General features: G+C 28.2%; 1 protein-coding gene and 1 long non-coding RNA gene across 2 annotated transcripts; both read left to right on the top strand.

Annotated features, from left to right (window-relative positions):
* Positions 1–86: 86 nt before the first annotated feature.
* LOC118644796 lies at positions 87–2096 on the top strand. Its single transcript, XR_004962574.1, has 2 exons — positions 87–170; positions 1800–2096. It is a non-coding gene; the product is annotated as an uncharacterized LOC118644796 (long non-coding RNA).
* Positions 2097–3875: 1779 nt separating this feature from the next.
* Positions 3876–13442, top strand: LOC105835662 (sodium/potassium/calcium exchanger 4). The gene is made up of 9 exons (XM_028189936.2): positions 3876–4132; positions 4312–4536; positions 4765–4952; positions 6726–6873; positions 7260–7361; positions 9288–9344; positions 11158–11367; positions 12753–12854; positions 12980–13442. The coding sequence occupies exons 1-9, from the start codon at positions 3994–3996 to the stop codon at positions 13312–13314; spliced, it is 1506 nt and encodes a 501-aa protein (XP_028045737.1). The 5' UTR covers positions 3876–3993; the 3' UTR covers positions 13315–13442.
* The last annotated feature ends 919 nt before the right edge of the window (positions 13443–14361 follow it).

Here is a 14361-nt window from a genome sequence, read left to right as displayed (position 1 = left end):
CGCGCAACGATAATATAATAACGCTGAAACTGTTAAAAGTTATAGAATTCCCGCGCAGGAAAGAAAATATATGTAAAATATCTTATTTATAAAAAATACTTAATAAATCAGAATATGTCATAATCAACAATTGGATATACTGTTCATATATCATATGTGATTATTTTTATGTAAGTATATATTAATATTTTCTTAGTTTTATTTTATCAAAATTTTACCCAGTTTTAATTAAATCAAAAACAAAAATTTTGTAAAAATTTTATTCAAAACATTTTTCAGTTTTATTTTATCAAAAATTACTTTTTAAAAAATGTGAAATAAGTCTGTTAGCGAAATTAGAATTGTGCACGCTGAACAGTGGAAATGAAAGTGTTAGTATCAGCCCTAGCACGTATGTGAGGTAAAAAAATGAAGAAATATGATAGAAGAAAGATTCGTTGTAAAATCAGTGAAGAAATAAAGCGTTTTAAAATAACATTCAACAATTTATCTCGGAATATCTTCACACAGTAACAAATTTTACAAAAATAAAATTATTTCATTAAAAATCTACAATAGTTCGAAAAAAATATTTTAGACAAAACAATAATATATAAGAGCGTATATGTGAATAACACAATTCAAGTGAATGTACGGTCAAAGCGGATCTTAATGCTTATTGTGTGACTTATACATTTTCCTATACATTCATTCGAACTGCGCGCTGTTACTTTTGAATTTTGAACGTAACTGCTTAGAGCAAAACTAAATTTGTAATATCACAATATTAGCAATTTAACTAAGATATAATCCCTCACCCCAAAATAAAAAAAAATATTACGAAAAATAGTACCTCAGCTGGAGTTCAAACCCGGATCTCCTATCATTCCATGAGGCCATCATTCCGTCCTAACCAATTCGACCACCGAGACATATGATATTATTCCTCTCAATAAGCAGTATATCTTAAAGAATATCCTTTCAGGTGATATATATATTAAGGTGATAATATTAGTAAGTTAATTTTGTATAACCAATATATGTTTAATCTTGGTGATAAATATAATTTTTTTCTATTAATTTAATAATTTTTTGAGGAAAGGGGCATTTTAAGATGCTCTTAAACATTGATATTCGACTTAATAACTATGTTGCAAGTCTGACAAAACTTGTCGACGCACAAACAAAGTTGTTTATGACGTATAAACAAAGAATATTAAGTTAATAGAAAAAAAATTATATTTACTACTAAGATCCGATGCAAACTGTATAAGCGATTACTTCATTGATATGTTTAAACATATATTGGTCGTCAAAATTAACTTACTAAAAAAAGTTATTTTTTATGCAAAATTATAATATTTAATTAAAAAATAAGAGTTCTTATTTTTAAAAAACAAGTTAATCTCGTTTTCACGACAATAGCGCCGTTTATGACAAAAGGGATAATGTGTGTGTGTGTGTGGGTGCGTGCGTGCATACGTGCGAATAAGTCCCAGATGCGCACAGTATAAAACGGACAACCAATCAAATTCTATAAATTTGTCCTAACCCTAACCAACTCTGCAATTTAATTGGTAGTGTTTTACACTGTACGCATCTGGGACGCTCCCAAATAAAGCGATGTGACATATGAGTGTAGCGTCATGCATGCGGAGAAAAGTATGTACGTTACTTGACCCATCCACTGATAATGGCTGTGTTTCAAAATTGCTATCAGTATTAAAAATTTATAGTGTACGTAATGGAAACTATAGATTTTCAGTACTGACAGCAATTTTGAAACACAGTTAATATAGATAAGTCCCTCACCTTCGCAGAGTTAAAGGCAAAGTTGGAGTTGCATTTTAGGGAGAATGAACTCGCACAGAATTATTACTTGCAATTTACTAATCAAAAACCGTAGAAACCGGGCGAAGATTCGCAACGCTGGGCACGGATTTGGAATGTCTATCGCATAAGATCTACTCCAAACGTTCGCACGAGGTACGCGGTAAAATTGCATGTTCTCAGTTCGTCACCATGTTGACCGACGGTTTCGTTAAGCGCTTCCTTCGGATAGAAAAGATGGCGTTGCTTAGAATAATTATTGAACAGGCGAAAACGTTTATTTAAAAATTAAAACAATTTTTCAGAAAAGAAAAAAAGGTGCGTCACGAGATTTTTGTTTTTTACAAGAGGAAGCCTCAGATGAGATAAAAAAAAAAGCAGATGCAAGAGAAAAAAGAGAGATAAATTTAAAAACTTTTAAGGGTCAGAGAAAAAACGAGGAACAGAAAGTTAAAAAGTGTTAACAGTAAGTCACTTCCGCCCGGTGTCACTGGGAAAGCTGTAAAACTAAGTTTAGAGTGCGATCATGATGCTACAAACGCTTCGAAGCTTTACTCGGTAAGTTCGTAAAATTCTTTATTATTGATATGAGAACTTGATAAATTAATTTTTCATATTGTTACATAATTAAAAAATATATAAAAATAGCAAATACAGATTAAACTTTTTCATAAAATTTTATATAATTTACTCAATACATATAATATTTGTTGTAGCGTGATAAGAGACGCGTCGAGCAAATAAGAAAAGTTAATACATGCGATTTAAAGAAATCACATAAAACTGTTTTCCATGTATTAAGAAAGAAAGAAAAAGTATTTTAAGTTGAAAATCTATGCGCGATTCTATTCAACCTAAAAGATATCAGGATTTGATCATGCGACCATTGTACGATGTATTGTAAATTCAAAATAAATAAATTGCAAATAAATGTTTAGAATTAAAGAAATATCAAAGTTGTCCTGTTTTACTGATCAAAAATGATTTTTTCAATATGTTATTTTCTTAATTGCATTTACGTGTTTTAAAATGCTTCCTTACAATTAACTTTAAAAGGCAAATCTGTTTATTATCCCAAACGAAATTTAAATTTCTAAAATAGCTAGATGGATTTTCGGGACTCATACCATAATTCAGTTCGACTCTTTGACGGTCGATGTGCATTAACTAGAACGTACAGTGTCTTGTACACTGCCTGACAATGATTCGTTCCTTGGCACCCTCTCACGTGGTAAGAAGAACGGTAAACTTCTCTCAATTTAGCGACTATTTTGCAGTGACCATAATTAGGTCGATAAATGTGTCCAGTCAGCCGCTGCCGGCTAATGACACCATGATTATTTTTTACATGTGAAATTGATACATGAAAGAATAAAACTGAGTTCTTAAAATTATAAACTAGGACTTTAAATGAGATATTAGAATACTTAAAAATTTGTATATCTGAGTATGTAATACTGATGTAATGTAATAGTTGTTAATAGTATGTAGTGGCATATTGATGTTTCGTAAATTGCATGCATGTATTGTAAATCGTATGTCTGTAAATCAGTTAGTAATTTTCGCTCTTAAAATGGTTTTATTCGACAATTCACTGTGCAATCAATTCAAAAGAATAATAAAAGTGTTTCTCCGATCAAGCATATTGACATAATTAATAATATTGACTGCATTCCTTTTAACCGCATTTTTTATGTTCACAGTTCTTGCAAGGATTATTTATTCTTGTTTAAAAATTAATAAACAACAAGAAATAATGTTTACAAGTGCTCGAAGTGTGTGTAAGCGATTAAAAGAAACGCAATGTAAACTTTTCAACGGTGAAGATTCCGGCATATGTACGGTCACCGTATAAATCGGCAAAAACTCTACGTTCCAGAAGACGCAAACGTAGAAATTACGACGGAGCAATCACGGAAACTTTCCAATCGTCTTTTAATGGAAAGTATAGAAGGTGATTGCTTTAAACAGTATCTTATCAGCGTCGCTATAAGTCGTGATAAATTTCCGACGGACGAAAAATATAAGCGTATAGTCGAACTCTACGTGTCGGATAAACGGCCAGGTAGCCACTCATGCTGCGTCAAGAGCCTCTCATCGCGTTGTCTCGTTTCTTATATATATCTCTTACGTACATTATTCGAGAAGAGGACCAACACTTTACACGTTCTTATATAATAAAGGATGGTATGGCAGCGCAAACGAACGGTCGGATACCGGATACTTTTCGTTACTGCTATAATAGTTATGTACTCTTTTTATATCGGTATAATGGGACTATTATCTGACAGTACGACAAATGTCGGCCACGCAGCAGATTGGCGTAAGTATATAATATAAAGTATATAAAGTATATAAAGTAATAACACTTTTCTCTTTTTCTCTGGGCATTCGCATGAGCTGGAGCGAAAGAAGAATCATTGGGGACTGATTGCGCAAGCAAAATGATAATTTGTTTTTATCTCTTCTTTTTTTACATTTTTGTTTACGCTCCTTTTCCAGGAGGCCGTAGATTGTTGCAGTCAAGCGAGCTCGAACAACTTGGAAATGACAGTTACAATTGCACGCCGCCAGCGATTAAAGAATTCCCGTCTGACGGTCTTACACGGCAGCAAAGACAGGCAGGATTCATAATAATCCACTTCATCATCATTATTTATCTGTTTTTATTACTTGCCATTGTCTGCGACGACTATTTTGTCCCCTCTATTAAGAAAATTTGCGAGAGTGAGTACAAGAGAATTATTCAGAATGTCCACCGTTTTCTTCGTGACTTTAATATGACCTCACTGCGGCTTTTCTCTCTCTCGTTTCGCTGTGACGAGCATAAAATGTTTGCAGTTTGGCGTATTATGTCGTGCGTTTATTATACTTATTTCACACGTTCTATTTCTTCTTGTGCATGCAAATATTCACGAATAAACAAATAAAACAAAACAAAATATCTCACGGCAGAGCTCGATGTCACCGAGGATGTGGCTGGTGCTACTGTAATGGCGGCTGCAAGTTCGAGCCCGGAATTGTTTATCAACGCCATTGGCACCTTTGTAACGGAGGGTGATCTGGGAGTTGGCACTATCGTCGGTTCCGCAGTATTCAACATATTAGCCGTGCCTGCATGCTGCGCGTTGTTCGCAAAAGAGGTAAAATTCCTAACTGACGCTAAACATAATATAATATAATATAACGTAAATATTTTAATAATACATGTTTAACAAGTGATATAATTTATTTTACAATTATTTTATATTTTATAATATGTGTAATTTAGTTTATATATAATATAATATTTTTAAAACTTTTTCGCATTTTAAATTTATGAAGATTTTTGAAAAAAATATTTTGAATCTTTTAACTAAAAATTATATCTGAAAGAGCTTTTATATTTAATTAATAACAATACAATTTAGAACTGCTTATAGGGCCAAAGCTAGTTGGAGTTTGTTATTATTAAATAAATGTACAAACGTAATTTATTAGTACTTTGTAATTTTAAAAATCTTAGTTTTTATCTGCGTTTCAAGAAAGAAATTTTACAACAATTAATAATCTATTATATCAGAATAGACTATACTAAAATCGAAACTGCGAAGAAATTTATTAGTGGCCGAAAACAATATACTGAACAATATACTGAAACGGTTGTACATTTATTTAATAAATTATTAAAATAGCAAATTTCAACTACCTTTAGCTATACACACACACACACACACACACACACACACACACACACACACACACACACACACACACACACACACAATGCACATACATGTGTACATATGTGTGTAAATTTTGGATCTTTTAAGATCTCTTATTCTATACGTTTTGAATAAAATTTATAAAATGAAAAATTTTAAGTTGCTTATGGAGGTGGAGTTCGCTATTTCAATAACTTATTAAATTTTATATATATATAAAATTCCAGAAAAGATGTTAAAAGCTTTCTCAACATTTCTGAAAAATGTTTCAATTTATAAAATGTCAGTCTCAATTATGAGTTATTTAAGATTGAAAAGATTTTTATTAATCATTTTTATTAATGTATCTTTAACGAAGAAATATTTTAAACAGTTACTGAGATCAATGTTTAGCAGTAAATTTTATAATTTTAAAAGAAATCTATATAATATATTCAAGAAATTAAAATTATAAATTTGAAAAAAATATTTAAAAATATTTAAGTCTCAATATTAATGTAAATTAGCATAATTAATGTATGTTATATTATATTATATTATACGTTCTTAATGTATAATTAATGTATATTATATTATACGTTCTTAATGTATAATTAATGTATATTATATTATACGTTCTTAATGTATAATTAATGTATATTATATTATACGTTCTTAATGTATAATTAATGTATATTATATGTTCTTAATGTATAATTAATGTATGTTATATTATACGTTCTTAATGTATAATTAATGTTATTATACGTGTTTAATGTATGTTATATTTATTTTTGATACAATCTATTAAGAGTATCACAATTAAAGAAAAAAGGAAGATTAAAGAAATTATTAAAAAGATTATTAAATTTCCTTTTTTTCCCTAAATATTAGCAATAATTCACCAAGTAATTTTATATTATAATAAATACAACAAAATAAAAACGTAAAACAACTTCTTGCAATTTTATTAATACATATATGCATATTAATAAAAAATTTAATTTTTCAAATTTGATTCGTAATTAAAATTTGATCTATAATTGAAATCTCATAAAAATTTGAGAAATTTTTAAAAATGTCATATAGAAATTATACAAAAATTTTTTTTAATTCTAAAATTTACATAAAAATTAAAAAAAATTATAAAAGAACTCTAGAAAAAATTTTTTAAAATTCTGCGTTTAATTTCTCGCGATCACTTCTTATCACATACGATTATCGCATCTACAGGTGCTGAAATTGGACTGGTGGCCCGTATCACGTGATACGCTGGCTTACGCTTTCACAGTTCTTCTCCTAATCCTGACCCTGTGGGATGGACGTGTCGAATGGTATGAAGCGCTCATCCTCATCATTTGTTATATTTTATACATATCAGGTAATATATCAGCAACAAATGAAGCAAGTCGAATCGTTTCGGAAAGACTCCGAAATAGTTATATTTATTTGAGCAATGTACATACAATAGTGGCCATTAATAGTCATTATTAATGACTTCTAGAAATTAGTAGCTTTCCAAATTTTTTATAATACATGAGTATCCTACATTACATACTAACAGCCAATTTCAAATAAGCAGGCATTATTGACCACTTAAATAAAATATGCTGCAAAGTGCTTTATATAGAAGTGATTAAATCGGATTTTATTTCTGTCGACTATTTTAAAGTTTTAAAATTATGCAAAAGATTTAATAGAGTCGCTAAAATTGTTTATTACTAAAATAATTAGAAATATCGTAATTATTGAAATGTTGTTTTTCAGCAATGTGTTTCAATCATCGAATCAACAATTTCATAAAACGAATAACGTCTAAGAGAAAAAAATACAGAAATATCTGTGAGGAGAGTCCCCTTTTGCCAAATCGTAAGATCATTATAAAATAATTCTTTATTCTCTGCAAAATAAACAAATTAAAAAGAATTGATACAAATTTATTCTGTGTGATGTTATAAGCTTTTGAACTTTAGAAGTCAGATTGCTTTTAAGTTTTTTTTCTATTAAAATTTCTTCATCTCCCTTTCTGTAGTCGCATTGTTGTAATAAAAAAAACACTATAATATATTCTCGAATAATATAAGACGACGTAGACGTAAAAAAATAACACTGAAAAATCAACAATTCTTAAAGTCTGACTTCGTGGATTAAAGTTTATCGCAGAATAAATCACTATTGATCATTTTTAATCCGTACATATCTCTGACACTTTCATATATTCCACGTAAGACAGATTTATTTAATGTTACCGAATCACTAGATAGCTGGCAACTTATACATTGATTTTTTTACGTGCTCAAATATTATATAATTCTGCCTAAGTTTTTAAATTTAATTCAAATTATAATGCACTGCACCGTGTTGAGTGCATTAATTGCAAATCAAATAATGAAAAAAATCTTCTCTTTCATTTTTCATATGAGCAACACAATAATTGTTAACACAAATAGAATTTTTACATTTATATACGTTATGTAACAATATTGTAATAAAATAAATAATAAAGAGAAGGAAGTCAATCAACAAATATTTAAAAAATATTATAAAACTTGAAAAATAAATTTTTTATTGTTATAATATTAGATATTATTAATTATTCTACTTCATAAAATGTCATTCAAAAAAACTAATACATCAATAATCGATCACAAAAATTTTTAGTATTATATTATGCAAACAAATTCCAAAATTATTAAATTTTAACAACGCAAACGATTTATTATTAAAGATAACTTATATAAAAATAATTAAAAATTTAATCTTATTAAAACTGTTTTTTCTATAATAAAAACAATTAGTGTAATTATATAATATTGGAGAAAAAGAATCATATTATTAAAAATCAATATTTTAAAAAGTGCAATATTTGTATATAAATATAACAATAAATAAAAACTTTTTTAATTTTTGGTTTAAACTTTTTGATACGGTCAACGTCGTGAATATAATATATATTTAAAAAAAAATATATATTCTTTACATGATACAGGATGTATACATACATGCACGTGTACAAAAATATATCAATTCTAATGTTTAAAGAAGCAATTACTAAATTTTCTTTTTTTTTCTTTTACCAAGTAGTAATATTATTATTTTTAATAAAGAATAATTTCTTGATAATAATCTTAAAATAAATTATTATAAATTTTAGAAGAAATCGTTATGCTTAAAAAAAGAATTTACTCCTTTAAAGAACATTACAAAATTTTATCAAAGAAAAATAATTTGTAAATCAAATTTTTGTTTTAATTTTATATTCTTGATTAAAAAAATAAATAATTAAAACATTTATATTTTTAATAAAATTAATTTAATAAAATTAATTGTGATAAACTTATAATAAATTTATGGATATATGAACTTATAAAATGTTTAAAATAAGCAATATTTATTTAATATATGTACATATGTATATATTATTAGAATACAAGTTGCCAGCATCACGGTGATATTATATATACAGAAAATAAATAATCTTCAATCAACAACATTAATGTAGCTTTTATTTTATTAATGCTATTACATTATTATTAATTAAATCAATTACATCATGCTTTTCTTTTACAAATTTAAACAAAAATTCATTGAATCAATAGTATATTTGTGACATCGACATTTAATTGATTTAACAATTTTTTTTCTTGATGTATCCAACGAAAACTATTATGGAAACTGTTATGGAAACTGTGTCAAAGACATGTACATATCGTATTTCTTTGCAGAGATTGCGATCAATAATTATTCATAAGAAATATAATCTCATGCTTAGCTCTTTCATTTTAAAATAAACAGACTTCATCAAAGAAACGGAGATATGTGGATTTAGTTCGAGTGATCAGGACGAATCACGTATGTATATCACGTACTATATGGCACAACACATATGTACAGTCAGTTACTAAAAGATTGCAACACTTTTTTTATAAGTTTTGAAACGCAGCTTGTTCACCGAGCGATTGATTCTTACTTATGGATCTAATCAATTACGTTCAACCATTTCACGAGCAGAGCTGCGTTTCGAACTTATCGAAAAAAAATGTTACAACTTTTTTGTAACCAACTGTTTATACCTGCAATAACTATAAGATTTTAAATAATATCAAATAACACAAGACGTTTATTTTGTGTTCATTTCACGTCTGCTCACTTTTACGTAAACATGAAATGACTAAAACTATTATTGAATCCTCCAAGTTAACGACACCTTATTTTTCTATAAGGCAAGATTAGGCTTTCATATCATCTCAATTAGAAGAATCTCTTGTTGGTTTTCTACAAATGTTAAAAATGGCCTAAAACGTTTTTTGCACTTTTAACTGTTGTGTTTAAAAACTAGAACCAATTCACTTTCTTGTTTTCAAATTCAGATTCTATAAAAGAAAATATATCAAAATCAATGTCCTTGTCCCGACAAAAGTTTTTGTTCCCCAGTATTATACATGCGACCACTAGTTAGCTCGTGTAGTGCTAATATTCAATATAATATATATATATATATACATATATGTACATATATATAAATGTATGTATATACATATATAGACTTCTGGACAAAATTAGAGGAACAAAAGTTTGAAATAACGCTAAGTTCGTAAAAGTAAAAAAGTAAGCAAAAAATATGAATTTTTGATATGATAAATAATATTACGAACTTGGCGCTATTTCAAACTTTTGTTTCTCTAATTTTGTCCAGTAATTTACGTTTCAGCAGAAACATTTGTGCATTAAAAGATTAATTTCATCAACATGTGGAATGGACCACTGATTGCAATAAGAAAGAAACCAAGGTATGTATTGTAAAAGGCAGATAAGTTGATGTCACGTCTCTTTTTGAGACTACAGCAACCAATTGGACATTTTATTTTCTAAAAACATTTAAAAAAATGATATTAATTTAACTTATTTGTTTTTCACTTTACACGCCTTGCTTTCCCTTTCACTGCAATCAACAAGTTTATTCTTCGTCGATGGTTAATCTTTATAATTCCGTGGAACATTTACCCAGACAATGGAAAAACTTAAATATATCTCTAATAAAAATCCACATCTATATCCACATCTATATAATAAAGATTCTCTTCAAATTCATTATCTACTAGATATAAGACATCTATATGGATGTGCGTAATTATAAAATCCATCTTTTTATAAAAGTTTCTATACTCATTGAAGAAAAAGCTCTATGAAACATTTATAATTAATCCACATAATATCGAATAAACATCTATAAAGCATAATAGAGTTATAGAATTATATATTATAATACATTTTTGTTAGAAATTACTTCAAATCTTTCAAAATACTTAAAAATTATCTTTTATATACACGGAGAGAATTTTCTCTTAAAATTTACCCTCAAAATCTGATAATTGTGGAATAATGTGTGACCTCGAGGAATTTTACTATACTTTTTAGTAAAATTTACTAAAAGTATAGTGAAATTTACTGTGCTTTTAGTACAATTTACTAAAAGTATAGTAAATTTTACTAAAAAGTATAGCAAAATTCTTCGAGGTCATACATTATCCCACAATTACCAAATTTTGAGGGTAAATTTTAAGAGAGAAATTCTTTCCGTGTAAAAGTATATTAATACAGTATAGATTTATTTAATGACACAAATTAAACTTTTTACAACATAAAACATCTAATATGTTTTTAGTCGATATCGTAAATATGACAACCTGGCCGAGTTCTACATGCGAGAAGATATGGTGGATTATCACTTGGCCCATTAATCTAGCATTACTTCTTACTATTCCCGACTGTAGAAGAAGCAAGCTAAGGTCTTGGTATCCTATCACGTTCATCATGTGCGTAATATGGATTGCAACTTCATCCTATGTCATTGGATGGATCATTACTACTATCGGTATGTGTTATCAAACTCCAATCAGTTGCGTATTTATTATACAGGGAGCTTTCCACCAAGTGACACAATTGACACAGTGTAACACAGTGTCAACTGTGTAGCTTGCTAGAATGCTGCCATAATATCTATAAGTTCCAGCATTCACATCTTATTCTACAATATTGTAATTATAAGGGCCCCGCACAGACTTCTGCATAACACAAAATGCATAATGTATAAGAGAATCAACCAATCAGAGGTCTTTATTTCTATCCTGGGGAGGGAACTAGACGACTCTAATTGATTTTCTTATACGTTATGCAAAAATCTGTGCGGGGGCCCTAACTTTGAGAGATGATCGTTTATGTATACAAGGAGGATTGTTCCTATTACACACATTAATAACCGAATGACTATTTTTTTATTGGACAGGGATCCGATTAGACAGTCTCGATTACACACCGCCCCAATTGAACATAATAATAATCAGACATGATGTTTCAATCGGACACAAAATTGCATACATACTTGATTACACATAAGGTCTGTTATTTATTCTTGCACTGCTGCACTAAATTAGAATGAGAAAAAATATATTTATCTTATTCTAACTTATTGTATCAGAGCAGCAGTGCAAGAATAAAAAACAAACCTATAGATTGTTAACGGACCCTATTAAGTACAGCCTAGTTAGCGATTACAAACAAAGACGATATTATTAAATAAGTATTATTAAGATAATTATAGATATAATTATAGATATAATTATAAATATTATTAAGAGATAAAATTAATATTATTGCGCGCACAAGCTTTTCATGTATCATGAGCGCGAGTTTAAGTCATCAAGAAATTTATAATATCGATCGCTTCCATCGGTTGTAACAGACAAAAATGCGTTGCTGAAAAATTGTTATGTTGTTATATTGTTACGTTGAATAAAGAAAGAAAATCTCAACTCGAGCAAATATGTCCCAAGATTCTTGTCAATTTTGTTCGAATAAATTAATGGAATTATCGGAATTCCTATTGTGACCTGGAAATAAATTGAACTAAAAAAAAATCGATTAATAAGAAATAATTTTTACAATTAATTATTTAATTACAAGCGGATATACAAAACTAAAAATGTAATTAAGCTTAATTACAATTACAAACTTGTTTTGGAAAGATAGTCTTTGCGAAATGTCCTGATGTCAAGAGCGATTCTCAATACCCGATGTCAGACCGTTATGGAAATTTATCATTTAAATTAATTAAATATAGTGACAGTTAATCTTATGGAAAAATATTACTGATTACGCGAAAAAACATTGTTGAAGATATCTTATAAAGATATCTTTTAAATATTTATGAGATTTCATTATTTTCTGATTTCTGCTTCTATTATATTTATCATGTTTTAGGCGACACTTTCAGGATTCCTGATTCCATTATGGGTTTAACATTTCTTGCAGCGGGAATGAGTGTACCTGAAGCAGTGTCGAGCGTTATCGTTGCCAATCAAGGTAAATATTGAAACTTCTGGATAATTGATTATCGTGTAAGATTACAATAAGGCGGGAATATAACATGAATTTCCGTTTCATTTTGTCTTTAAAACGTACCAAATAAAAATTTTATAACTTCGTAGGTTACGGAGCTATGGGAATAAGTAATTCGATCGGATCAAATGTATTCGATGTGTTACTATGTCTCGGACTGCCATGGTTCATCAAAGCTACACTGTTACCAAAAGTATCTGGACAGTATTATATTCAGATTAATTCTCAAGGTTTAGTCTATAGCTCAGTATCTCTTTTTTCTACATTAGTTATCTTATATGGATCTTTATTTATTAACAAATTCACATTGAGTCGCACAGTTGGAATTCTTTGTCTCATTATGTATGTTATATTTTTGATATTTGCTTCCATCGTAGAACTTAACACTTTTTTCATCGTTAATTTACCAATATGTATTGACTAACATTTCATAAAAAGATACGATCGTCTATATAACATTTTGTACAATTGCAAATGTAAGCAACAAATTAAAAAATAGAAAGTACAAAAGATAGAAAAAAATGTTTTAATAAAAGTTGTATAGTTTAAAAAGTTGTAAAAAATTTTTAAACATTTTTTGTTTAACAAAATATACTCACTCCCAATTTTTTTCAAATTAAAAAAAAAATTTTATATATAGTTAAATTGGGAAAAAATAACTTCTATTTTGGCAGAAAAAATTTTTTTATTTGAAAAAAATTGTAATATGCAGTGTTTCTGCAACATTCACTGCAGCATTGCAATCTGTAAAATTGCAAGGTTGCTACAATGTTGTTGAAATGTTTTGTGCTGTGGGTAGCAGTACAATTTTTCTGTAAAAATTAATTCAAGAACCTAATATTATTGTTTCTGCTTTTAGAAACAGATTTAATCTACATTTGACACCATTCTATTGACCATTCTGTCATATCCATCATCCATATGGTAACAGATTGAATTTGCATTTGTTTACTGTCATTGTAATATTGCCAGATTTGCTTTGGTGTTTAATTTGACTTTAAAATATGTTCTTCAGATTTGATTCACATTAGAAAATATTTTTGTCTTGGCAATACCATTTCGTTTTTGTTTCTCTTTAATAACATTCAAAATATGAATAAAACGTTTGCTGTTATACAATTTTTATGACAAAACAAAGGTATTTAAACATATTAAGTGTTAATTAACACGCCTATATAACTATAAAAATTATTACACACACATGTAACTATATTGTTTGATTGTAATATTATTATCAATAAAAACTGTGTTGTAGGATGCTTTCCAGCAATGGAACCGTCACACACTATGTGACACTCCCCAGATAACAAGTTGTCATTTATTGACATATCAATTAGTTATTTTTATTATAAATTTAATAATTTATAATGACATAGATTTATCATAAATACATAACATTATATATTGACAATAAAAATATGTGATCTTATTAACATTTTTATCTTGAGAATATGAAGAACGTCAGAATATG

The sequence above is a fragment of the Monomorium pharaonis genome, chromosome 3, assembly GCF_013373865.1.
Source record: "Monomorium pharaonis isolate MP-MQ-018 chromosome 3, ASM1337386v2, whole genome shotgun sequence".
NCBI classification, from domain to species: Eukaryota; Metazoa; Arthropoda; class Insecta; order Hymenoptera; family Formicidae; genus Monomorium; species Monomorium pharaonis.
Note: the sequence above shows the minus strand (reverse complement) of the source record. Positions and strands in the feature narration are given on the sequence as shown.

Coding starts and splice junctions, on each gene's coding strand:
- LOC105835662 (XM_028189936.2), top strand. CDS start 3,994: ATGGTATGGCAGCGCAAACGAACGGTCGGATACCGGATACTTTTCGTT. Junction 4,537..4,764: donor TATTAAGAAAATTTGCGAGA/GTGAGTACAAGA, acceptor ATCTCACGGCAG/AGCTCGATGTCACCGAGGAT. Junction 12,855..12,979: donor CGTTATCGTTGCCAATCAAG/GTAAATATTGAA, acceptor ATAACTTCGTAG/GTTACGGAGCTATGGGAATA.